The sequence below is a fragment of the Oncorhynchus tshawytscha genome, linkage group LG02, assembly GCF_018296145.1.
Source record: "Oncorhynchus tshawytscha isolate Ot180627B linkage group LG02, Otsh_v2.0, whole genome shotgun sequence".
NCBI lineage: Eukaryota > Metazoa > Chordata > Actinopteri > Salmoniformes > Salmonidae > Oncorhynchus > Oncorhynchus tshawytscha.
Window position 1 is genome coordinate 66,441,770 of NC_056430.1, and position 22,675 is coordinate 66,464,444.

General features: G+C 43.3%; 3 protein-coding genes across 9 annotated transcripts; 2 read left to right on the forward strand and 1 right to left on the reverse strand.

Annotated features, from left to right (window-relative positions):
• The first annotated feature begins 115 nt into the window (after positions 1 to 115).
• On the forward strand, positions 116 to 6,787 carry atad5b (ATPase family AAA domain containing 5b). 4 transcript variants are annotated; one of them, XM_024440816.2, is made up of 16 exons: positions 116 to 198; positions 575 to 1,373; positions 1,499 to 1,849; positions 2,033 to 2,129; positions 2,218 to 2,306; positions 2,457 to 2,599; positions 3,123 to 3,288; positions 3,442 to 3,639; positions 3,924 to 4,063; positions 4,167 to 4,260; positions 4,351 to 4,415; positions 4,522 to 4,726; positions 4,876 to 5,018; positions 5,138 to 5,949; positions 6,187 to 6,336; positions 6,452 to 6,787. In XM_024440816.2, the coding sequence occupies exons 2-16, from the start codon at positions 584 to 586 to the stop codon at positions 6,510 to 6,512; spliced, it is 3,504 nt and encodes a 1,167-aa protein (XP_024296584.1). In that variant the 5' UTR covers positions 116 to 198; positions 575 to 583; the 3' UTR covers positions 6,513 to 6,787. The 4 variants fall into 4 exon arrangements, with proteins under 4 accessions (XP_024296584.1, XP_024296583.1, XP_024296585.1 ...); XM_024440815.2 differs by lacking the exon at positions 116 to 198 and adding an exon at positions 214 to 281; XM_024440817.2 differs by lacking the exon at positions 116 to 198 and having other exon boundaries at positions 223 to 1,373; positions 6,455 to 6,787.
• On the reverse strand, positions 6,098 to 9,287 carry tefm (transcription elongation factor, mitochondrial). The gene is made up of 4 exons (XM_024440850.2): positions 9,118 to 9,287; positions 8,199 to 8,671; positions 7,904 to 8,053; positions 6,098 to 7,694 (listed from the first exon to the last, which is right to left on the reverse strand). Exons 1-4 carry the CDS (start codon positions 9,158 to 9,160, stop codon positions 7,254 to 7,256), a joined length of 1,107 nt encoding a protein of 368 aa, XP_024296618.1. The 5' UTR covers positions 9,161 to 9,287; the 3' UTR covers positions 6,098 to 7,253.
• Positions 9,288 to 9,420: 133 nt separating this feature from the next.
• LOC112264299 (arf-GAP with dual PH domain-containing protein 2) lies at positions 9,421 to 19,802 on the forward strand. Of its 4 annotated transcripts, XR_002955625.2 has the most exons (12): positions 9,421 to 9,889; positions 10,565 to 10,695; positions 10,868 to 10,959; positions 11,236 to 11,324; positions 11,514 to 11,626; positions 15,649 to 15,795; positions 15,873 to 15,956; positions 16,085 to 16,147; positions 16,266 to 16,343; positions 16,449 to 16,677; positions 16,843 to 17,209; positions 18,444 to 19,802. XR_002955625.2 is itself a non-coding variant. In XM_024440828.2 (11 exons), the coding sequence occupies exons 1-11, from the start codon at positions 9,802 to 9,804 to the stop codon at positions 16,872 to 16,874; spliced, it is 1,146 nt and encodes a 381-aa protein (XP_024296596.1). In that variant the 5' UTR covers positions 9,421 to 9,801; the 3' UTR covers positions 16,875 to 17,340. The 4 variants fall into 4 exon arrangements, 3 of the variants coding, with proteins under 3 accessions (XP_024296596.1, XP_024296590.1, XP_024296606.1); XM_024440828.2 differs by lacking the exon at positions 18,444 to 19,802 and having other exon boundaries at positions 16,843 to 17,340; XM_024440822.2 differs by lacking the exon at positions 18,444 to 19,802 and having other exon boundaries at positions 16,449 to 16,866.
• The last annotated feature ends 2,873 nt before the right edge of the window (positions 19,803 to 22,675 follow it).

A 22,675-nucleotide genomic window follows, 5' to 3' on the forward strand; every position in this document is an offset into this window, starting at 1 on the left:
TTTCTTTATTCAACTGATATCAACATTAATGAAATATAGAATATTTTAATATGTTCAGAAAATGTAGATCAGCCTACTACCAAAGGATTTGTAACGTCAGTGCCTAGCAGCGGGACAAAATATTCATGGCGTAGTACTCAAATTGCTGTCTGATTGGTTGATCTGGGTTTGGCGCATTTATTTGAACATACGGAAGCGGTAAGTTACACAACATTTAAACATTTGGCTGCGCGTGCTGATTGATGTTTAAGGAATAGCTAAATCAAGAAATTAGCGTGAACGTAAGCATGTTTAAAGTAACTTTCTCGGGAGGCTATTATTGACTTGTTCAGAAGCTCATATCAGAAAGTGAAGTTCTGTAACTAGCTAAGTCTATGTTGCTACAATGTGTCAACGGTTGTGAAAGTGTTACTTTATAGGTAACTAATGCAGCACCTGCTGCCATCTGGCACTTCGAAGACAAAAGTGAAAGTAACTTGAATGATATGAATGCCCTTGATGTTATGACAGTAATGGTGACATCTTCAGAAAGGAATTTGATTTATTTATTTTTATTTAACCTTTATTTAACTAGGCAAGAAAGATGTGGTTATCGCCCTACTTGGCCATTGAGAAGAAGGCAGGGTGCTCAAAATCCAATGACATCACAAAGTACTTCAGTATAACCCCACAACCTCTTGGGAGGAAGAGCCTAATTTCTGAGCAGGCGAAAGAGAAACCTAAGATGGCGCCTTGTCATATTGGGGGGTCTTATGATGAGTTGCCGCTCTCTGTGTCACGGTCAACCAGTAGGCTGCACAGATTCAAGCAGAACAGATTCCCTGAAGCAAGAACAAGCCTCATCAAGGATAGCTCCTGCTCAGACCCTCCTAATAATGTTATAGTGATTTCAGAGTCAAGCTGCTCCAGTGCTGACACGGCATTCAGGGGCAGGGCAGTGATGGGGTCTGTGGACCTGGCTCAAGTCACTGGCCGATGCCATGGAGCAGGAGTTGGACTCGGATCGGGTCAGAGTGAAATAGCATGTACCCTCACAATTCAAGCAGCGTTGCAGTCTGCCTCCGGGACAACCAGGGCCTCGGATGAGAAAGTGGCAACCATTTTCACCAGGAAACGGGACACTAATAAGGCCAATAGTCCCCAACACTCACAGAGATGGATTTTGAATTGGTGTTCCAGGTCAACACTTAAACACAACCAGACTGAGAGGAAGGGGTCAATTACTTCTGGCTGGAGAGAGAAGTTGTCAGGGACTGCCCGCAAGGGGTCTCTTGAAGAGGTCAAATTGTCTAACCCACTGTTCCCAGTGAGAAGAGTCTTCACTATGCTGCTGAAGAAATACAAACATAAAATTCTGGAGTCAGAAAGTCCCGGTAAGATTGAGAGACTATAGTTGACTCTATTCTATCTGTGTCATGTTCTTATTGTCATGTATACAGTCTGTGTGGTGCCATATTCTAGTATCAGATTCAGTCTTATTGGTCGCCTTTTCTTTCAGAGACTGAGATAGGCGCTACATCTGCTAGCTCTGTAGGAAAGAGGAAACATCAGAATGAGAAGGAGGACCCTGAAACCGTACACAAGCGCCAAAGGTCTAGCCCGGGGTTAGAGGAGACCAGCTTGACTGGGTATAGTCCCTCTTTAGAACACCAAGTCAGGGGGTCTCTTATCCCCTCTTCCAGGGGTCAGCCTGGAAGAAGCAGGCTGAGCCGAACACAAAGACTCAGGCAGCAACAGCGGGAAAGTCGAGGTCTGGGGATAGGTCATGAACTGACCTCTAACCCACCAAACCAAGCAGAATCTCCTCAGAAGGTGTATCCTGCCCAACCACAGCAATGCCTTAGGAGAGGTGATGATTCCTAATACATTGTAGTTTCAACAACAATCAGTGTTTACTTTTCTTTGTCCAATTTTGTATGTCCTAACTATGCATGTCCCTGACCACTAGAATACAGAGGTACTTTAGCTCTGTCATTGATTGGGATCTGCCATAGGTTTTTAAAATATGTACCTTTATTTTTCTGTTGTGAAGTTCACAACATTGAGGATTTGCTGTGGACAGAGAAGTACCACCCTCAGCACTCCAGTGAGGTAATAGGCAACTCTGTCTCTGTAAAGAAGTTACACAGGTGAGTTGCTAACACCACTGCTAGCTCCTTCAATGTTTAGCTTTTATAGTATGGTGTCTTAAATGCATTTCCTTATTTCTGTTTGCAGTTGGTTAAAGAAATGGAAACGGAGAGCTGACTGTGAAGAGAGGAGAAAAGAGCGAGACAGAAAACTAGAGGAAAATGCCAACAGCAATGGTAAAAATATATATTTTTTTAGATGTTATGAATTGATGGGGGAAAATGTGTAAAATGAAAACTATTATAAAAAATCAAGAAACATCACTGACAATGAATCTTCCATGAATAACATTGATTGTAGCATTGACCTCCGGTTTGGCTGTGCAGACTCGTGGGACTGTGGTGACTTCCAGGGAGAGGCTAGAGTGGACGGGGAGGAAGATCTGTGTAGCACCATGCTGATCACAGGACCTCCAGGGGTCGGCAAGACTGCCTCAGTATACGCCTGCGCTCAGGAGCTAGGCTTCAAGGTCAGTTTGGGACCACTTGGAAGACCTACAGTCCCATTCACATGTGTAACCTTTTATTTAACTAGGCAAGTCAGTTAAGAACAAATTCTTATTTACAATGACAGCCTACACCGGCCAAACCCGAACAGCGCTGGGCCAATTGTGCGCCACCCTATGGGACTCCCAATCACGGCCGGTTGTGATAAAGCTGGATTTGAACCAGGGTGTCTGTAGTGCCACGTCTAACACTGAGATGCAGTGCCTTAGACTGTTGCACCACTCGGGAACCCGAATAGGACCTACTGATTGTTGTTAGAATATGGTACACAGACATTCCTCTATTTTTTTACTTTTAAATGACAGTTTGTGGGTAATTGGATAAGATGGGTAAAGTAGAGAACCAGGAGAGGCTGGCTCATGTTCATTCAGTCATATGATTAACCAAAACAGTTTAGCTTTCATACAGGTGTATCCAATCATCTTCAAACCTGTGTAATATATGTAAGATGGCTGTCTTGACTGCTCATTTCCTTGGCCTCTCCAGGTGTTCGAAGTGAACGCCTCCTCCCAGCGCAGTGGTCGCCACATCCTGACTCAACTGAAGGAGGCCACCCAATCTCACCTGGTGGAGATCCAGGGAAGCACCACCTTCAAACCATCTCATCTCAGTAGCTACAATAACACTTCAACTAAATCTGACACAGTAGCTGGTAAGCACACCCCGCTATTGAAAAGTACTTTATTGCAGTCTAAGCATAACCATCTACTGAAAATCACTTATTTAAAGTGACAGGAACTATTTTGTATGGTGTATGTCCAATGGAGACTGTGGGTTACATCTATTTTGTGCTCTCCTCACACAGGTAAAGTGGCCTCTCCAAGAAAGGTTTTCTCATCCTATAGGAAGAGGCCTCAGCCCCCTCGTAGCTCCCACCATAAGAGAGGTGGCAGTGCAGCCTCCATGATGCTGGCTAACTTCTTCAAGAAGAAGAGTAATCCAGAGATCACAAACTTAGATGGCCCTTCGTTATCTACAAAACAGGATGAGCACCTACCAAACAGTTAAGAAAAACAGGAAACATCTTGCAAGTTTTAGTTAACCACACATAGGCATGTGTGGATCTTGGGAGGCTGGTGGGAGGAGCCATAGGAGTACGGGCTCATTGTAATAGCTGGAATGGCATGAATGCAACGGAGCCGACCGTGTGGTTTCCATATGTTTGATACCTTTCTATTTATTCCATCAATTACAATGAGCCCATCCTCCTATAGCTCATCCCACCAGCCTCCTCTGGTGTGGCTATGGTTAGTCTTTTTGTTTAATTGTTGATATTATTTCCTACAGGTTTTGTCTCTCTCAAGACCATGAAGAAGGCAGATATTATTAACCCTCCGTTAGTCAGTCAACTGTCACCAGACATTGAAGAGCCACCAACAGGTAGCCGGAGTAAAAGGATGTCCACATCACTCATTCTATTTGAAGAGGTAAACCACACAGCAGTCAGTTGTATAGCTGTGCTATAGGTTGCAGACTAGACCACATAACTAGTTTTAATGAAGTGACCGAGCTGCACCTGCTCTCCCGCAGGTTGACGTCGTATTTGATGATGATGTGGGATTCCTCACAGCAATCAAGACCTTCATGACGACAACCAAGAGACCTGTGATACTGACCACTAGTGGTGTGTGTGTATATACTGCATACTGAAAAATATGAATTCAATTGGATTGAAAATGACGAAGTTGAATCATAACACCAAAACTGTCTTCAGATCCCTCCTTCAAGGCAAAGTTCGACGGCAACTTTGAAGCGGTCCTTTTTAAAACCCCTTCAGTAGTGAGTCAAGCATCTTGGCACCATTGCATCCCCTCATCTAATGTGCATGGTATGGTATGAAGCTGCTACTCCATTTAGTTTCTGTCTGTGTTGTGCACCCTCCCAGGTGAACGTTTGCAGTTATCTGCAGCTGCTGTGTCTGGCTGAGAACGTCAGGATGGATGCTGGAGACATCACCTCTCTGGTGACCCTGAACCAGATAGACATCAGGCGTAGCCTATTGCAGCTGCAGCTCTGGGTCTGCAGTGGAGGAGGACAAGCATCTCAGAGGGCAACCCCACTGAAGGACCCTGCAGGTGGTGTGCATGGAAGTGAGTGATGACAAACTATTAACTAACTTCAATGGCTAGGTGTGTTAGTATATCACATGTATTGTGACCCCTTAGTTCTTGGTCCCTGTCTAAAAGAGTTTACGTCAAGTCTTACAATTGAATCACTTGATTGTTTTGGATAACCCTAGCTCTGGATGTTGCTGCAGTGGAAGACATTGCAGTGGGTGAAAATACTTCTCCCCGCCATCCGCCCTGTGACGTGGGCTGCACTCAGAGCATGCTGGGGCTCCTGAACTCTGGCCTCGGCCATGACCTGCAGACCACTCTAAAGGCACGTCACCTCAGAGGCTCTGTGAACTTGAACTAGATGAACATGCAATGCATTTATTCAGATAACAACATTGAATGACAGTATAACTGTATGAGGTGCCTTTCTCTTTGATTCCTCAGTGCCAGTCCTGGGCTAAACCAGACACCATCAAGCTGATGGAGATCCTTACTGAGAGCTGGAGGAGAGGTGTAGCTTTGCTCTACTCAAACCTAGAGCTCCTCCTTCCCCTACCAGTCAGGACCCAGCCCAGTCCTCTCCTCACCCCAAAGAAAGTGACTCGCCCTAGGCTTCAGAGTGAGCCAACACCCCCTGACATCCACCACCCTCAGATCCTGGATCAGACCAGTCCAGTTAAGGTGTCCTCTGGCTCCAGGCTGAGGAGAAAGAAATGTGTGCCAACATCTGATTCCAGATCAGCTCACAGCATGTTAGTAAAGCCTTACAGAGCCTCACTGTCTCTGAGGAGGGCTCATCCAAGTGTATCAAATATTACTGAGACTGTTAATGACAAACTTCAAACTGAGAAGGCGGCAGATGGCTTGGTGTACCACTGCTTAGATGCAATGACTGACTTTATGGACCTCATGTCCTTCATTGATACCTCTCTACAGAGTGAGTCTTCACATAAGGCTGGCCCATGCAGACCAGGGGCTTTTCTCTGGACAGGGGCAGAGGTTAAGGATGGACTGCTAGATGAGATGAGAGAGGAGGATGGGGGCTGTAGGTGGTGGTGTGAGAGGACTTTGGAGATCCAGGCTGCAGTAGAGGGCCTGGGCTTCCACAGGTGCCTGGCCAGGGTGTCCGAGGGGTGGACTGGATCCCAGAGGCTGGAGGGGGAGCAGAGGGGGAGGGTGATGGAGAAACTCACCCTCCCTGTCGCCCTACCCAGACAAAGTTTCAATGTCAATCAGACCACTTCCTGTGATCCTAGGTGAGTGCAGTTTCCTGATTTGTTCTGGTAATTTTTCACTGTAAGAAATGCGTTGGCACCTCAGTCCTCTAAATTACCATACATGCTTATGTGAAGTTAACACTCAAGTTTACTGTTGTCAGAAATTAGCATTATTGCAAACAAAACCTTGATATTAGATTAAATTTAATAGAACTCATTGTAAAGCTCCAGTTCCATTGAGTCAGTGTGGTATCTCAACAGCAGTTTGTCTTCCAGTGTGGTCGAAAGGAGATATGACATCATCAGAACCGTCCTCTCAAGCAGAGCCTTCTGCACCTTGGGAAACAAGCAGGCTGTTGCCGTGGACTACCTGCCTGTCCTCTGCACCATGTGCCAATCAGAGAAAAATCAGCAGGGCCAAGGCCGGTGAGTCAATACACTACATGAGAGCACCTTATTCATTTCTACTAAGAGAAAACAAAGTTAGAATTAAAAGGATTGCGCAAGATGACTTATGAATGCTGTTTCTGCATTACCTCAGCAGTATTCACCTAGGCCTCCCGAAGGCTACTGTGAGACTCCTTGCAGATGATTTCCCATGACAATGACCATTTAAGCCAGCAAGACTACACAAACAGATCTGCAACATTTCTGGATGACAGGAAGGTTAATGCCATCATCTCCCCCCATGTTAATGACTTGTCATTTAGTGAATGTAGGCAATATGGGTGTTCATGATATATTTTGCTGTACACTTTTCTTTCTTTTTTTTACATTGAGTGGTAAGTTTAAGTTTACTGTATTCATTCAAAATGTATAATTGAAATAATCCTATTTTTATATTCATGCATAAAAATAAAAACATCTGTTACTTTAAGCTGGTTCAGTGAGTTGGTGTTTAAAATCAGTGGTATTTCAGGCTTTGAAGGCATTAAACATTTGCCCACAAAGGTACAGATGTAGGTGGTCACATGACAAATCATCACTGTACATATTCAAGCCTGTTCTGCTTTACTAGTGGCCCTGAGAACATTTCTATTCATGGGAAAGTGAAGAAAGCCTGATGTGTGGTGTCTGTACGAGGAAAGGCTTGAGTACAAGGCTTGAGTACAGCTGCTGGGGCCTGAACTGACACCTCAAGTGCAATACCATCTGACTCTACAGGTGGGAAGTGTTGTAGTATACATTTAAATATAAGCTAGTGTCAATTTCTATCAAGCCTCCAATATGCAGGTCTCTCTGGTTAGCTCTTTGAACTTCGACCCCACCAGGTCACACATACTGTACACAGTCTACTAGTTTCAGTCTGGTGAAAATGGAGCGTGGAAATTGTCGCTGTAACATTAACTCGATTCACTGAGCAGCTCGTAAAACGCTACAGCCTGCAACATGGCGTCACACAGCTCCTCCCCCCGACTCCGCCCGCCCATCTGGAAGGAATTCCTGTATTTCACCAACAGGTTGTGAGGGAATGTCACCCTCGGAATCTTCTGAGTCACTGACTCCGTCATCATCTGTTGCATCGCCTGGGCCCCGCTGGTGCGGGAGTCACCCACCATGAGGCCAAAATGGCGGCCGACGGCGGTGCGCATCATGTTGAGCACCTTGGGTGGAGCAGTGTTGTCAGGCTGGGTGTAGCGGGGCTCCAGCAGGGCGAACAGCATAGCCTCCACTGTACGCATGTGAGCCATTACTGGGTACAGGGCAGTGTTCTGAAGGGAGATGGACGTCTTTTCCACAACGAAGAAGTCAGCTGTGGGGAGGTGGGATACCACACTGGATATCTGGTGATGTTATGGCACATAATGAAATGTGATTCAGTACAGGAGTTAGGCTATTTGGATATTACAGAGTCAATGATTATGTGCTAAGCTAAAACCTAGCCCTGTGACATGGCTGTAGACTGACACCATATGAGTCTGCACAGTCATGTCTCAGGGCTAACCTACTTACCCAAATGCAAGAATACCTCGGTTGGAAACATTCAACTTACGTCATCCAAGTAGGCAGAAGCCATGTAGGTTCCCTTCAGAAAGTTGTGGCAATCCTCATGTTTCCACTCCAACACGTTCATGCCACGATCCATGTGCGCCCAGGCTATTTTATTCACTCCACACACAATGGACACTATGGAATTTGCTTCCTGGAAGAAAGATGGATTAATACACATGTAATAACACTGATGTATTTCTATGGTGAAATGACAGCGGGGACTGACCCTGTGGGCTGCCCAACTGTGCCATCAACATCCAGACCTCAAGGCCATCCGTCTAGCTAAATCATCTTACCTCTAGCCAGGTCCTTTCCACCTCTGGTCTGATGAACTTGGCTAGCTGGATCTTTACTTTTCTTTTCTCCTTCTTCTCCGGAGGGTTGAGGATGGAGTTGAAGACAATGACAGCACTTTTGTGTTTCAGAAGCGGCACATTTGTGACGCTTTCGAGATTTTTAAAAGGTCCATTTCTAGTCCTGTATTCCACAATGTTGACAGACTTGCGGCCACGAAGGAGCTTGACAGCAGCAAGCTCCGACTCTGCCGCATTGTTGAGGAGCTGCAAAATGACACCTCGCTGCTCTGACGTGTAGTATGCGTCCAGTGACTTGTTGTCGTCGCAAGGAGTAGTAGATGAAGAGAGGGTGTCATTAAGGGTTTCAAAGCCTGCGACTGGGATCCGACTCCTCCAGCAGCACGTGCAGTTGAGATACCGGAATTCTAGTTTGGGGAGTGAGCCCTGGGGTTGGTAGAATAAGCCATACTGCCCTGCAAGAATAGATGGTAACACATAATAGGGGGCGGTATAATTTGTGGAACGTTCCAACAGGAATCTGTTGCAAAAACTTCGTAAAGTACAAGGTTGTCAACAAACAACGCATACAATGTAGCATGATCAATTCACCTAGCTAACTAGCTGCCGAATAGGCATCAACTCACCACGTAGTTTATTCTTTAAGTTTGTCCATAGGCTACCAGAGTGAGGACATACATTTTCGGAATAAATGTGGTGAGTGAAACAATTAATTAAATAGCCCACTTCCTACCCGGTATCAACTTTGTATGCGGTGTTTGTTGGCAACCTTGTTTCCGCAGTTTTTGGAACCGATTCCTGTTGGAACGTTCCACAAATTATACCCACCCGCTAACAAAGAGCACCTGAAAAAAATAAGTTACGAGAAACTTGACAGCTTGAATAAAACATTTGTGCATACCTCTCCGGGCGATTAAAGACATAAATCGCCTTGCAACCCACATTGTAATCGTGATTTTACAGGTTATTCATTCAAACTTTTGCCCTTTCGTTGTTCGCCGATCTCACGCCGATGCGGAAACAAGGATCACGCATACTTCATTCCGTGGCACTTCATGTTCCCCCGCTCTCCAGGTTATTTATGCTGCATTTTAAATCTCACTGACTTTCATCTCAAGTGCGTTCGTTTTTATATATTAAGATATTTTATTTATTTACATTTCAATATGAATATGAATTAACTTTGGTGACATTTTCAAGACATTATATATTATCTCGATATATTTTGTTGTAATATATAGTATAAAATCAAGTACAGTTGTTTTTCTTGGATATGACTTCTGTCAGGCCTACTTGTCCGTTTATAAATTATGCGTAATATATGGTAACGCCTTTTTCACTTCCCCTACTCATTGTTATTTGATAGTGAGTGTTTGTGTGAAGAACAATAAACGTCATGTTGCTATGCCAGTGAGAAAAGGAAACGTCGGCCAGTGACCGCGGTCAAGTGCAACAACAACAAAAAATGTCCTGACACCTGTTATAGAAGTAATACATTTGAGTGAATGAAAAGGCATAGACCTAAGTAAAATAAGAAATTCGTTTGTTGGGACTTGATTGAGGCAGAAGAATAGCCGATTTACTTATGGCAAGTCCGGAGAGAAATAAGAAGATTTTGCTTGATATGGTGAAACAGCCCAGCAACGACCATTGTGCCGACTGTGGGGCCCCTGGTGAGTTATATTTAATAGAATACATCTTAAAACATTATTGATAGCCTCTAACATTTGACATATTTAGGTTACCATTGTGGTTAGGATATGGTACAGATAGGAACTGTAAAACAAAAGTTTAAAGTAGTGAAATATTGAGGGACCCCCAAACAGAAGCTATGTCTTCTATGTGACTATTTCATATTAATGATAAACTATTTCAGTGTGGTTGTCTATTGTTTATAGAATGTGGAGCATGAGCAAAAACCTAAGCCATGTGAGTTATATTTGCATTTGCATTTATTCCACTGGATTTCACTGCTGATTATGTTCTTACTACGACTGTGATGTGGTTGTCTCACCTAGCTATCTTAAGATGAATGCACTAACTATAAGTCACTTTGGATAAGAGCGTCTGCTAAATGACTAAAAAGTAAAATTAGTACAACCATGGCATGTCTTAAAGAACTTATTTTGGGGGAAGTTAAAGTCCATTCAGTCAATGATTACAAGGGTTCCTCCTTTCCAGTATCTCTACAACTCATCAACCAGCCTAGAAAAAAACAACCAATCAAGGCATGACATACTACAAAGTCCAATATCCAAACTATAGTAATGTGGTACAAAGGTATACAGGCTGCAAACATTTCCAGTGTCTGATTGATTGATACAGTGTCATATTACTGCTATTCACAGAGCCAGACTGGGCCTCATACAAACTTGGTGTGTTTGTATGTGTGAACTGTTCTGGGACACATCGGGACTTTCCTGCCATCAGCCAGATAAAGTCCATACGCTTGGATTTCTGGGATGATTCCCTAGTAGAGGTACAGTTTAACATGTCACAATGGCCCAGGAGTGTACCAAGGACCTTTACACCTTGAAGGATGTACTCTCAAGATCACTCAATAGTCACAATCCCTTTGATGTTGTGATGTTATAACATGCTTATTATGTTATTATTATGTTATAACGTTCCTATTATGTTTCTAATTGTAGTTTATGAAGACAAGGGGTAACGCAGCAGTCAATGCGTTCTATGAGAAGTGTGTTCCTCCCTTCTACTACCGGCCACAGGAGAAGGACTGTGTGTGAGTGGAACTATATCAATGTCTTCATTCACTCACTCAATTTAAGGAACTGTAAATTGTGATGACTTGACAGTTGTTCATTCAGTGGAAGGATGTAGTATTATTTCAAGAGAAGAAGAAGAAACATCTTGGCGTCAATTAGCCTACAATTGATTGAGTTGGCAAATACTACAGGGTTTGTGGTCGTTGTTGAGTCATATATTCAACACAGAACGTTTGTATTTTTAAAATATTAGTTTTTGTATTTCAATCTTTAACCTTTTGGTTTCCTGACAGTGTTCTTAAAGATCAGTGGATACGTGCTAAGTATGAGAGGAGAGAATTCACAGGAGAGAACAACTCCCTTCAACAAGTTTATAGTTCAGGTAAGTACTAAATGTTGACAAGCCTTCATGGATAAGTCAATTTATTTTATTCAAATTGTCTAGGAACACAAGGCATTACATTGCTGTCTACAGAGCAAGGCATAGAACCAAACGTACCAAAATACTGTGTATGAAGAGATGAGGGATACTAACTAAATCAATGTTTTGTATTGGTTGGATCACATTCAGGACTTTACGAAGGAATACTATGGAAGAAAGGCAAGGACAACAAGCAGTTCCTGAAAAGGAGATTCCTGCTCTCTGAAACTGACTTTACCTTGAGATACTTCACCAAGGAGGATGTAAGTTGGGTGAAATGCAGAAGACACATTTCAGTTGAATGTATTCAGTTGTACAACTGACTAGGTCTCCCCCCTTTCCCTTTAAGTAGCTTCTCTCCATCTTCTTGGATCAGATAACCCAGCTAACAAAATGTCGTCCTGGGTACGTGCACAGAAGGCTTTGGAAAAGTCACAGGGAACAACCCCTGTTACTTAAAACAATGTGACTCCCTAAATCTCTCTCAGATCATTACCAATCCCATGAGGTATGACCCCAAACACCCAGAAAGGCTACTCTCCTTGATGTTATCCTCACAAATAATCCTGATAGGTATCAGTCTGGTGTTTTTCTGTAGTGACCTTAGTGATCACTGTGTTCGGAATTGGCTGCTCAGTTAAATTACCTGTACTGATTTGTCATAGACGCTTGCTGAAAAACTTGAATGAGAAACCTTCCTTCATGACCGAGCCTCTGGAAATTAGCATAGAATCCGCTTGATCCCCTCTGTCGAAGATGCTTGGAACTTTAAAAAAAACGTTTTTCAGTGGTATCGTTAAATTAACAGGCATGCCCCCATAAAGAAAATGACCATTAAAAACAGGTTCAGCCCCTGGTTCGACTGTGATCTGGCAGAGTTACTTCACCTCAAGAACACTATTTGATGAAAGGATCTGTACACAAATACTCAGGCTGACTGGCTGTTGTTCAGGCAATTGAGAAAGAGTGCACTCAGGCACGGAAGGCCAAAGTCAGTTACTTTTTAAGGAGCCGTTCTCTCTCTGTGGATCTAACCCAAAGAAGTTCTGGAAAATGGTGAAAGACCTGGAGAATAAACCCTCCTCCTCACAGCTGCCCATGTCCCTTAATGTGGATAATGTGGTTGTTACTGACAAGGAGCATATGGCTGAGCTCTTTAATCATCACTTAATTGAGTCAGGATTCCTATTTGACTCAGCCATGCCTCCTTTCCCATCCAACACTTCCTCATCTCCCAGCCCTTCTAATGTGACTAGCCTTGATGCTACTCCCTCTTCTTCCCCTTCCTCGCTACTCAGCTTCTCCCTGCAGGCGGTCACTATGTCTGATGTGCTAAAGGGGCTCCTTATTAAACTTTAGCCCAAAGAAGCATCTGGGACAGATGGCTTACATCCTTTCTTCTTTAAAGTTGCAGACCCTATAGTTGCCGAGCCTGTCTCTCTTCTCTGGGGAGGTTCCCAGTGCTTGGAAGGCAGCCACGCTGAAACCTTTATTTAAAGGGGAGATCAAGCTGATCCCAGCTCTTATAGGCTAATTTCTCCTGTATCTTGCCCTGTTTACCAAAGTGTTAGAAAAACTTGTCAATAATCAACTGACTGGCTTTCATGATGTCTATAGTATTCTCTCTGGTACGCAATCTGGATTCCACTCTGGTTCAAATCAAATCAAATTTTATTTGTCACATACACATGGTTAGCAGATGTTAATGCGAGTGTAGCGAAATGCTTGTGCTTCTAGTTCCGACCATGCAGTAATAACCAAAGAGTAATCTAACCTAACAATTCCACAACAATTACCTTATACACACAAGTGTAAAGGGATGAAGAATATGTACATACAAATATATGAATGAGTGATGGTACAGAACGGCATACATATGAGACGAGTAATGTAGGGTATGTAAACAAAGTGGCATTGTTTAAAGTGGCTAGTGATACATGTATTACATAAAGATGGCAAGATGCAGTAGATGGTATAGGGTACAGTATATACATATGAGACAGTATGAGTAATGTAGGGTATGTAAACATTATATTAAGTGGCATTGTTTAAAGTGGCTAGTGATACATTTTTCCATTATTAAAGTGGCTGGAGTTGAGTAAGTATGTTGGCAGCAGCCACTCAATGTCAGTGGTGGCTGTTTAACAGTCTGATAGAAGCTGTTTTTCAGTCTCTCGGTCCCTGCTTTGATGCACCTGTAATGACCTCGCCTTCTGGATGATAGCGGGGTGAACAGGCAGTGGCTCGGGTGGTTGTTGTCCTTGATGATCTTTATGGCCTTCCTGTGACATCAGGTGGTGTATGTGTCCTGGAGGGCAGGTCGTTTGCCCTGGTGATGCGTTGTGCAGACCTCACTACCCTCTGGAGAGCCTTACGGTTGTGCATCTGGTTATGGATGTGTCACTGCAACCATAAAGGTCCTAAATTTGTCATCACTGCCTTTAACTCTAAGCATTGCTAAACTGCTATCTTTATTGACTTGGCCAAGGTTTTCGATACCTTGTATTGGTGTCTCTGAGGGGTCTTATGGGTAGTTTCTCCCATTCTTCTCTGCAGAGCCTCTCAAACTCTGTCAGGTTGGTTTCATCAGACCAGAGAATCTTGTTTGTCATTGTCTGAGAGTCCTTTAGGTGCCTTTTGGCAAACTCCAAGTGGGCTGTCATGTGCCTTTTACTGAGGAGTGGCTTCTGTCTGGCCACTCTACCATAACGGCCTGATTGGTGGAGTGCTGCAGAGATGGTTGTCCTTCTGGAAGATTCTCCCATCTCCACAGAGGAACTCTGGAGCTCTGTCAGAGTGACCATCGGGCTCTTGGTCACCTCCCTGACCAAGGCCCTTCTCCCCGGATTGCTCAGTTTGGCCGGGCAACCAGCTCTAGGAAGCGTCTTGGTGGTTCCAAACTTCTTCCATTTTAAGAATGATGGAGGCCACTGTGTTCTTGGGGACCTTCAATGCTGCAGTAATTTTTAGTGCCCTTCTCTAGATCTGTGCCTTGACACAATCCTTGGAGCTCTATGGACTATTACTTTGACCTCATGGCTTGGTTTTTGCTCTGACATGCATTGTCAACTGTGGGGACCTTATATAGACAGGTGTGTGTTTTCCAAATCAAGTCCAATCAATTGAATTTACCATGTGAACTCCAGTCAAGTTGTAGAAACATCTCAAGGATGATCAATGGAAACAGGATGCACCTGAGCTCAATTTCGAGTCTCATAATAAAGGGTCTGAATCCTTATGTAAATAAGGTATTTCTGTTTTTTAATTTGAATAGATTTGCAAAAATGTCTAAAAACCTGTATTCGCTTTGTCATTGTGGGGTATTATGTGTAGATTGATGATTTTTTAAATTTGTTTATCTATTTTTGAATAAGACTGTAATGTAGCAAAATGTGGGAAAAGGTAAGGGGTCTGAGTACTTTCTGAATGAACTGCATCCACTTATATGCAGATGATACAGTCTTATAATCATCTGGCCCCTCCCCAAATTTGATATGGAATGCTCTACAACAAAGCTTTCTTAGTATCCAGCAAGCTTTCTCTGCCCTTAACCTTGTTGTGAACACCTCCAAAACAAAGGTTATGTGATTCGTTAGGAAGAATGTCTTACTGACACTGGTGGCTGCTTCGCGTGATGTTTTGTTTTTTTAGCTCTACCATTTTGCCCTTTGTGCTGTTGTCTGTGCCTAATAATGTTTGTGCCATGTTTTGTGCTGCTGCCATGTTGTGTTGCTACCATGTTGTGTTGTTGTCATGTTTTGTGCTGCTACCATGTTGTGCTGCTGCCATGCTGTTTTGCTACCATGTTGTTGTCTTGCTATGTTTTTGTCATACTGTGTTTCTGCCATGTCGTGTTGTTGTCATGCTGTGTTTCTGCCATGTCGTGTTGTTGTCATACTGTGTTTCTGCCATGTCGTGTTGTTGTCATGCTGTGTTTCTGCCATGTCGTGTTGTTGTCATGCTGTGTTTCTGCCATGTCGTTTTGTTGTCATGCTGTGTTTCTGCCATGTCGTGTTGTTGTCATGCTGTGTTTCTGCCATGTTTTGTTGTTGTTTTAGGTCTCTTTATGTAGAGTTGTGGTGTCTGTTGTTGTGAAGCGTGTTGTCAATCTTTTTATTTTTTTATCCCAGCCCCCGTCGCCACAAGAAGCCTTTCCCTCTTGCTAGGCCGTCATTGTCAATAAGAATTTGTTGTTAATTGACTTACCTGGTTAAATAAATGTTAAATATAAAATACCTGAGAAGGGCTCATCATAATGCTGCCTGTTGTGTATTGTTGACCCTAGTCCAAGAAGCCCAAAGCAGTCATCTCTATGAAGGACCTCAATGCCGTGTTCCAGCCGGAAAAGATAGGCCACGCCCACGGGCTGCAAATCTCCTACCTGGAGGAAGAACAGACCAGAAACCTGTTTGTTTACCATGACAACAGCCAGGTAATAACCAATGACAAAACTTAATTGAAACGTTGTCATGAAGACGTCTAGAGATTCAAATTTCTCTCTCCTTCTAGGAAATTGTGTCCTGTTTCAATGCGATTCGGGCCACCCGGTTTGCTTACCTCAAGAAAGTCGACCCTAATGCCAGGGAGTGTGACGTGAGTACAAACTGTTTCAAAGTAGAAGTCTTGTATCGCCGTAACTGACATATGTCACAGGTGACGTCATACTGTCAAGGATTTCCTTGGTACAGATCTATCTCCTTTCTATGTTTTTGTTTGTGCAGCTCGTACCTTTGATAACCAGAAGTAGCATTAAAGAAGGCTACATGGAGAAAACCGGCCCAACGGTTAGTAATCCATCAAATTCATTGAACATAGTGAAGTTCTAAAGTGATATATGCCGAGAGCACCAGAAACTCAACCTGTATGATGGTCAGCCAGGACTGATTCTGTATCTGTTCTTAGCAATGGGAGACATTCAAGAAGAGATGGTTCGTCTTAAACTTAACGGACAGAAAGATGTCCTACTTCAAAACTTCACTGGTAATGACAACAGAGAACATGCATAAGCCATTTGTATTTGTGGAGAAGAATGTTGTAACGTGTGTGTGTGTGTGTGTGTGTGTATTGCTGTGTGTCCGTCCATAGGATGCTTTGGAACTAGGAGCTGTCTTCATCGGCACAGAGGTCCATGGCTACTCTGTGAGGGAGGTCCAGCCTAAGGGGAACCGCAGTGGCAGGTGGAGGTTCGGGGTCACCTTGGAGACGCCAGACAGGCAGTTTGTCTTCCTGTGTGACCAGGAGCAGGACCAGAGGGAGTGGATAGAAGCCTTCAAACTAGTAATCTCCCAGCCTATGCTACCGCAGCACTACAACAGTATGAAGACCATTCACTGTTCACCATGTTTACAATATACCAGCAGCATGAGACTTATGATTATTATAAATGTGGTCAATGACAAGAAATTATACTTTTGAGTAGCTGAAATAAGTTTTTAATTAAAAAAAAAAAGATTGACAATGTGTCTATTTGTTTTTTCAGCTGAGGCAAACATGAGAAGGATGACAAAATGAATGGTGTATAAACCGGAGGAAAGGAAAGCCGCATTTACAGGAAGAAATGGCAATGTGTGAGGCTGGCTGCCTGTTTCAGAGAGCCTACCAGTGACAGGAGGAGGCTTCTCACAAGAGGGGATCAGTGAACTCTTCAATGGAGTCATGTTTATCGGAAAATGATGAGAGGCTAAATGAACTCAGGCTAAAGAGGCTAAACGAAATGAAGAGCTGCCAATGTGGACCAGCACTGGTAATCATTGCAAGTCACCATTGTCCAGGGCACCTTGCAAACCGGTGACAGGACTGACTATTATGAGATGGGAACTGATGTCATTGTCGGGGACATTGGGAATGTAATATATACTTTCTATTAATTACTGTTCATATACACTGAGCGTATAAAACATTAAGGACACCTGTTCTTTCCATGACATAGACTGACCAGGTGAAGGCTATGATCCCTTATTGATGTCACTTGTTAAATCCACTTCAATCAGTGTCGATGACGGGGAGGAGGTTAAATAAGGATTTGTAAGCCTTGAGACAATGGAGACATGGATTGTGTATGTGTGCCATTCAGAGGGTGAATGGGCAAGACAAAATATTGAAGTGCCTTTGAACAGGATATGTTAGAAGGTGCCAGGCGCACCAGTTTGTGTCAAGAACTGCAACACTGCTGGGTTTTTCATGATCAGTAGTCACGTGTGTATCAAGAATGGTCCACAACCCAAAAGGACATCCAGCCAACTTGACACAACTGTGGGAAGCATTGGAGTCAACATGGGCCATGTTGGGCCTGCATCCCTGACACCTTGTAGAGGCCATGACATGTGACAGACCAATACCTCACGAGGTATTGTTCTCAAAATAAGGTCTGGGCATACTGCCAAATTGCAGGGACTGATAGTGAGGATTTGTTCAATCAGCCACTTGCACGAACACAGAAATTGGTTATAAGAAAAGCACTAACATTAAAATTGCCATTACAAAGGCAGTCCCCACCGTTACCAGGATGTTAAGGATGTTGCTCTGGGTGGCCAGTCCACCTCATCCCACAGGAGCAACAGAACAGCCACCAACTCCTTGAGACAAATCAAATGCTCCTTTAGAGCTGCATCTGGTGGCACCTCACAGAGACTGGAGAACAGCCGGCAACACTGCCCCCACACCACTCTCCACCACTTCTCTTCCCAGGAACTGCATGCAGATACACTGAGCTATGCCCAAGCCGTACACAGTCAAAGAGGCCCAATACAGATTTTGTAGCCATACTGCCCTCCACACCAACCTCTTCAATTCCCCCTAGAACCTCCCTCCTATGCCACCAGACCAGGCCCATCACAGCACAGCTCAACCAGACCCAGCCCATCACAGCACATCTGTCACACCCTGATCTGTTTCACCTGTCCTTGTGCTTGTCTCCACCCCCCTCCAGGTGTCATCCATCTTCCCCATTATCCCCTGGGTACTGATACCTGTGTTCTCTGTTTGCCTGTTGCAGGTTCGTCTTGTTTGTCAAGTCAACCAGCGTTTTGTCTCAGCTCCTGCTTTTCTCCAGTCTCTCTTTTTCTCACCCTCCTGATTTAGACCCTTGCCTGTCCTGACTCTGAGCCTGCCTGCCTGACCACTCTGCCTGCCCCTGACCCTGAGCATGCCTGCCGTCCTGTACCGTTGCCCAATACTCTGGATTATCGACCCCTGCCTGCCTTGATCTGTCGTTTGCCTACCACTATTACTGTAATAAAAAAAATCTTCAACACAGTCTGCATTGGGGTCTTACCTGAAACCTAATATCTCTACCAGACCTGGCCCATCACAGCACACTGTCGAGGGTAGTGCACCACATGATGCAGTCCACACCATGCATCATTCACATCATCAGCCCTCATATGCTGAGAGTTTGGAGCTTCGCCAGCCACACTGCCCTCCACACCACCCTCCTCAATTCCCGCCACAACCTCTCTCCCAGGCTAGTTTCGGTTTCCCTCCCTACTCCCATCCCCAGGTCAGGCCTGAGACACTCCTGCCCCCCATGGAAGCCCCAACCCTTCAAACAGGAGCCACACCAAGGCCTCCTGTGCACACCCAGAATGCAGCACTGCCAACCACTCTGGTCCTCTGTAGCAGCTCCACTCCTTTGGTGGGAGCTTCATCTGTGTGGACTGAGCTCTGCCAACACTGCTCTCCCAGTTCCCGGCCCAGCCTCTGCGTCCTGTGACTTGAGGGACGACTGCCAAATGCTCAGTTTCTTCTGCTCTCACGTGGTTGCCAGGGGCCTTGGCAAAGGTTCAGCTCACTCAAAAAATAGTTACAGATGATCTTATGCCTGTTAACTCTTATGTGAATAAGCTGAATACGCCCTCTGACTTTAAATCTCGAAGGGGGCTTGGGATAATGCACCTAAATGTGCAAAGTATGATTTTAAAAATGAACACAATTTACATTTGCGTACAAGACTAGTGTCCTGACGTTCTGGTTCTCTCGGAAACATGGTTCAATGGTTCTGTCTTTGATAAAGACATTGAAGTAAATTATTATAATGTATTTAGATGTGACAGATTACAGAAAGGGGGAGGAGTGGCCATATGTCAAATATAACTCACGGTGTCATAAGAAAAAATGCACCCCCCTCCCCAACATTAAAAATATTTTCACACGACCCTCCCCTTTTACTGTGAAATACATTTAACACCCTCCCCCCTCATAGTATGAACTAAAAATAATGATTTTGACCACAAGTAACAATAACTGTACTGACCCTATGTTCATAAATGTTGAAATTGAATTTGCCCCTTCAGAATACTTTTGTAGCTCAGTTGATGCCATACAGGGCTACTTGGACTGACCCCATTTTGGTTGACTGAGATTTCTCGGGATTGAGAAGTCTCAAATATACACTACCAGTCAAAAGTATGGAAACACCTACTCATTCTAGGGTTTTTCTTTATTTTTGCTATTTTTTACATTGTAGAATAATATTGAATACATCAAAACTATGAAATAACACATCACATAGTAAATATATTTTAGAATTTATATTCAAAGTAGCCACCCTTTGCCTTGATGACAGCTGTGCTCAGTCTTTGCATTCTCTCAACCAGCTTCACCAGGAATGCTTTTCCAACAGTCTTGAAGGAGTTCCCACATATGCTGAGCACTTGTTAGCTGCTTTTCCTTCATGCTGCGGTCCAACTCATCCCAAACCATCTCAATTGGGTAGAGATTAGGTGATTGTGGAGGCCAGGTCATCTGACGCAGCACTCAATTTGACCATGAAGGCCTCATTCACTCAGTTTCCTCTGAACAGTTGATGTTGAAATGTGTCTGTTACTTGAACTCTGTAAATCATTTATTTGGGCTGCAATCTGAGGTGCAGTTATTATAATGAACTTAACCTCTCCAGCAGAGGTAACTCTGGGTCTTCCTTTCATGTGGCAGTCCTCATGAAAGCCAGTTTCATCATAGCACTTCATGGTTTTTGTGACTGCACTTGAAGAAACTTTCAAAGTGATTGAAGTTTTCCAGATTGACTGACCTTCTTGTCTTAAAGTAATGATGGACTATCGTTTCTCTTTGTTTATTTGAGCTGTTCTTGCCATAATATGGACTTGGTCTTTTACCAAATAGAGCTATCAAGTGTATACCCACCCTACCTTGTCACAACACAACTGATTGGCTCAAACCCATTGAGAAGGAAAGAAATTCCACAAATTAACTTTTAACAAGGCACACCTGTTAATTGAAATGCATTCCAGGTGACTACCGCATGAAGCTGGTTGAGAGAATGCCAAGCGTGTGCAAAGCTGTCTTCAAGGCAAAGGGTGGCTACTTTGAAGAATCTCAAATATATTTTGTTTTGTTTAACACTTTTTTGGTTAATACATGATTCCATATGTGTTATCTCTTGTTGTGATGTGTGTTTTGTCCTATATTTATATTGTATTTTTAAAAAATTATTATAATAATCCCAGGCCCCTGTCTCCGCATGAGGCCTTTTGCCTTTTGGTAGGCCGTCATTGTAAATAGGAATTTGTTCTTAACTGACTTGCCTAGTTCAATAAAGGTTGTCACGCCCTGACCTTAGTATTCTTTGTTTTCTTTAGTATTTTGGTTAGGTCAGGGTGTGACATGGGTGATAGGTGTGTTTTTGTCTTATTCTAGGGTGTTTGTACTGTCTAGGGGTTTTTGTAGATTTATGGGGTTGTTTTCATCTAGGTGTTTATGTTGGTCGATGGTTGCCTAGATTTGTTCTCAATTAGAGGCAGGTGTTTATCGTTGTCTCTGATTGGGAACCATATTTAGGCAGCCATCTTCTTTGGGTATTTCGTGGGTTATTGTCTATGTTATGTTGCACATTGGTTATATAGCGGTCATGGTCGTTTTGTTGTTTAAGTGTTCTTCATTAATAAAGAAGAATGTATTCTAACCACGCTGGGCTTTGGTCTACTCCATATGACGATCGTGACAAAGGTTAAATTAAATGTCATAGTTTGTCTTCACCATTATTCTACAATGTAAAAAAATAAAGAAACCATGGAATGAGTAGGTGTATAAACATTTGAATGGTACCGTATTTTTTTCCCATGTTACACAAGACGCCCATGTGATTCACACCTGTTTCAGTGGACTAATCCATTGCGGAGGCCATGGGATGGGACAGTACATCACTAAGATATGTGCTACTGAAATTGTATATGGTTATAATATGTAAGAACAATGGTGCAACTAGGGTTGCAAAATTCCTGCAACTTTCAATAAATTCCCAGTTTTTTTCTGAAAATCCCTGTGGGAGGATTATTGTTAAATTAAATATGGAGGACATCCAGGTGGTTGACAGCCTCACTGCTGACGTCACCCACAACGATGCTTCAGTTCCTCCTCATTTCCTTCTTCTCATTCCAACCTCCCCCAACCCCCCCCAACCCCGAACCAATCCATTTGGCTTCATTAAACTTTTATTGCATTTAATTTGATTGTGTGTTTGAATCTTCATTGTAACCCGAATATAATTATGTCTAATGAGGGTCTCTTTTATAGTCACTTTACAGATATAGAATTATCATCAAATGTCTTAGAATTCAACCACAAATGCAGGGGTTTAGGAGTTCAACTTCAGTACTAGTCAATAAATCACTGCCTGACTTTCAACTCAGAAGTGAGACAACCAAGGCAATGAAGTCAACAGGGGGGCAACTGTGACATTGACATCATGGAAAATGTACAATGATGGCAATATTGTGAAGGGGAAAGTGAACACAATGTGAAAGATGTGCCAAATGTGTAAGACCACTCTGATTATCTTAAAGGTCCAATGTAAGACCACTCTGATTATCTTAAAGGTCCAATGTAAGACCACTCTGATTATCTTAAAGGTCCAATGTAAGACCACTCTGATTACCTTAAAGGTCCAATGTAAGACCACTCTGATTACCTTAAAGGTCCAATGTAAGACCACTCTGATTACCTTAAAGGTCCAATGTAAGACCACTCTGATTATCTTAAAGGTCCAACGTAAGACCACTCTGATTACCTTAAAGGTCCAATGCAGCTGTTTTTATAACAATATCAAATCCTTTCTGATAACAATTATGTACCTTACTATGATTGTTTTCTATTAAAATGGTCAACAATTATGCTAGGACTGTCTGGGAGTGGCCTGAGTGGGAGAGGAAAATTGAAAACTACCTGTTATTGGTAGAGAGGTTTGGAACTCTTATTGGTCTATTAACTCATTTACCACTTGGTGATGTCACCAGCCAGGCCAAAACTCCATCCCACCAAAACAGGCAGACATTTCAGGCTGTCTTTTAAAACATCTC

Coding starts and splice junctions, on each gene's coding strand:
- LOC112264299 (XM_024440822.2), top strand. CDS start 9,802: ATGGCAAGTCCGGAGAGAAATAAGAAGATTTTGCTTGATATGGTGAAA. Junction 9,890..10,564: donor TGCCGACTGTGGGGCCCCTG/GTGAGTTATATT, acceptor TGCTATTCACAG/AGCCAGACTGGGCCTCATAC. Junction 11,627..15,648: donor GATACTTCACCAAGGAGGAT/GTAAGTTGGGTG, acceptor TGTTGACCCTAG/TCCAAGAAGCCCAAAGCAGT.
- atad5b (XM_024440816.2), top strand. CDS start 584: ATGTGGTTATCGCCCTACTTGGCCATTGAGAAGAAGGCAGGGTGCTCA. Junction 4,064..4,166: donor CACTCATTCTATTTGAAGAG/GTAAACCACACA, acceptor GCTCTCCCGCAG/GTTGACGTCGTATTTGATGA. Junction 4,261..4,350: donor TGTGATACTGACCACTAGTG/GTGTGTGTGTAT, acceptor AACTGTCTTCAG/ATCCCTCCTTCAAGGCAAAG.
- tefm (XM_024440850.2), bottom strand. CDS start 9,160: ATGTGGGTTGCAAGGCGATTTATGTCTTTAATCGCCCGGAGAG. Junction 8,672..9,117: donor GTCTTTAATCGCCCGGAGAG/GTATGCACAAAT, acceptor CTATTCTTGCAG/GGCAGTATGGCTTATTCTAC. Junction 8,054..8,198: donor TGGAAAGGACCTGGCTAGAG/GTAAGATGATTT, acceptor TCTTTCTTCCAG/GAAGCAAATTCCATAGTGTC.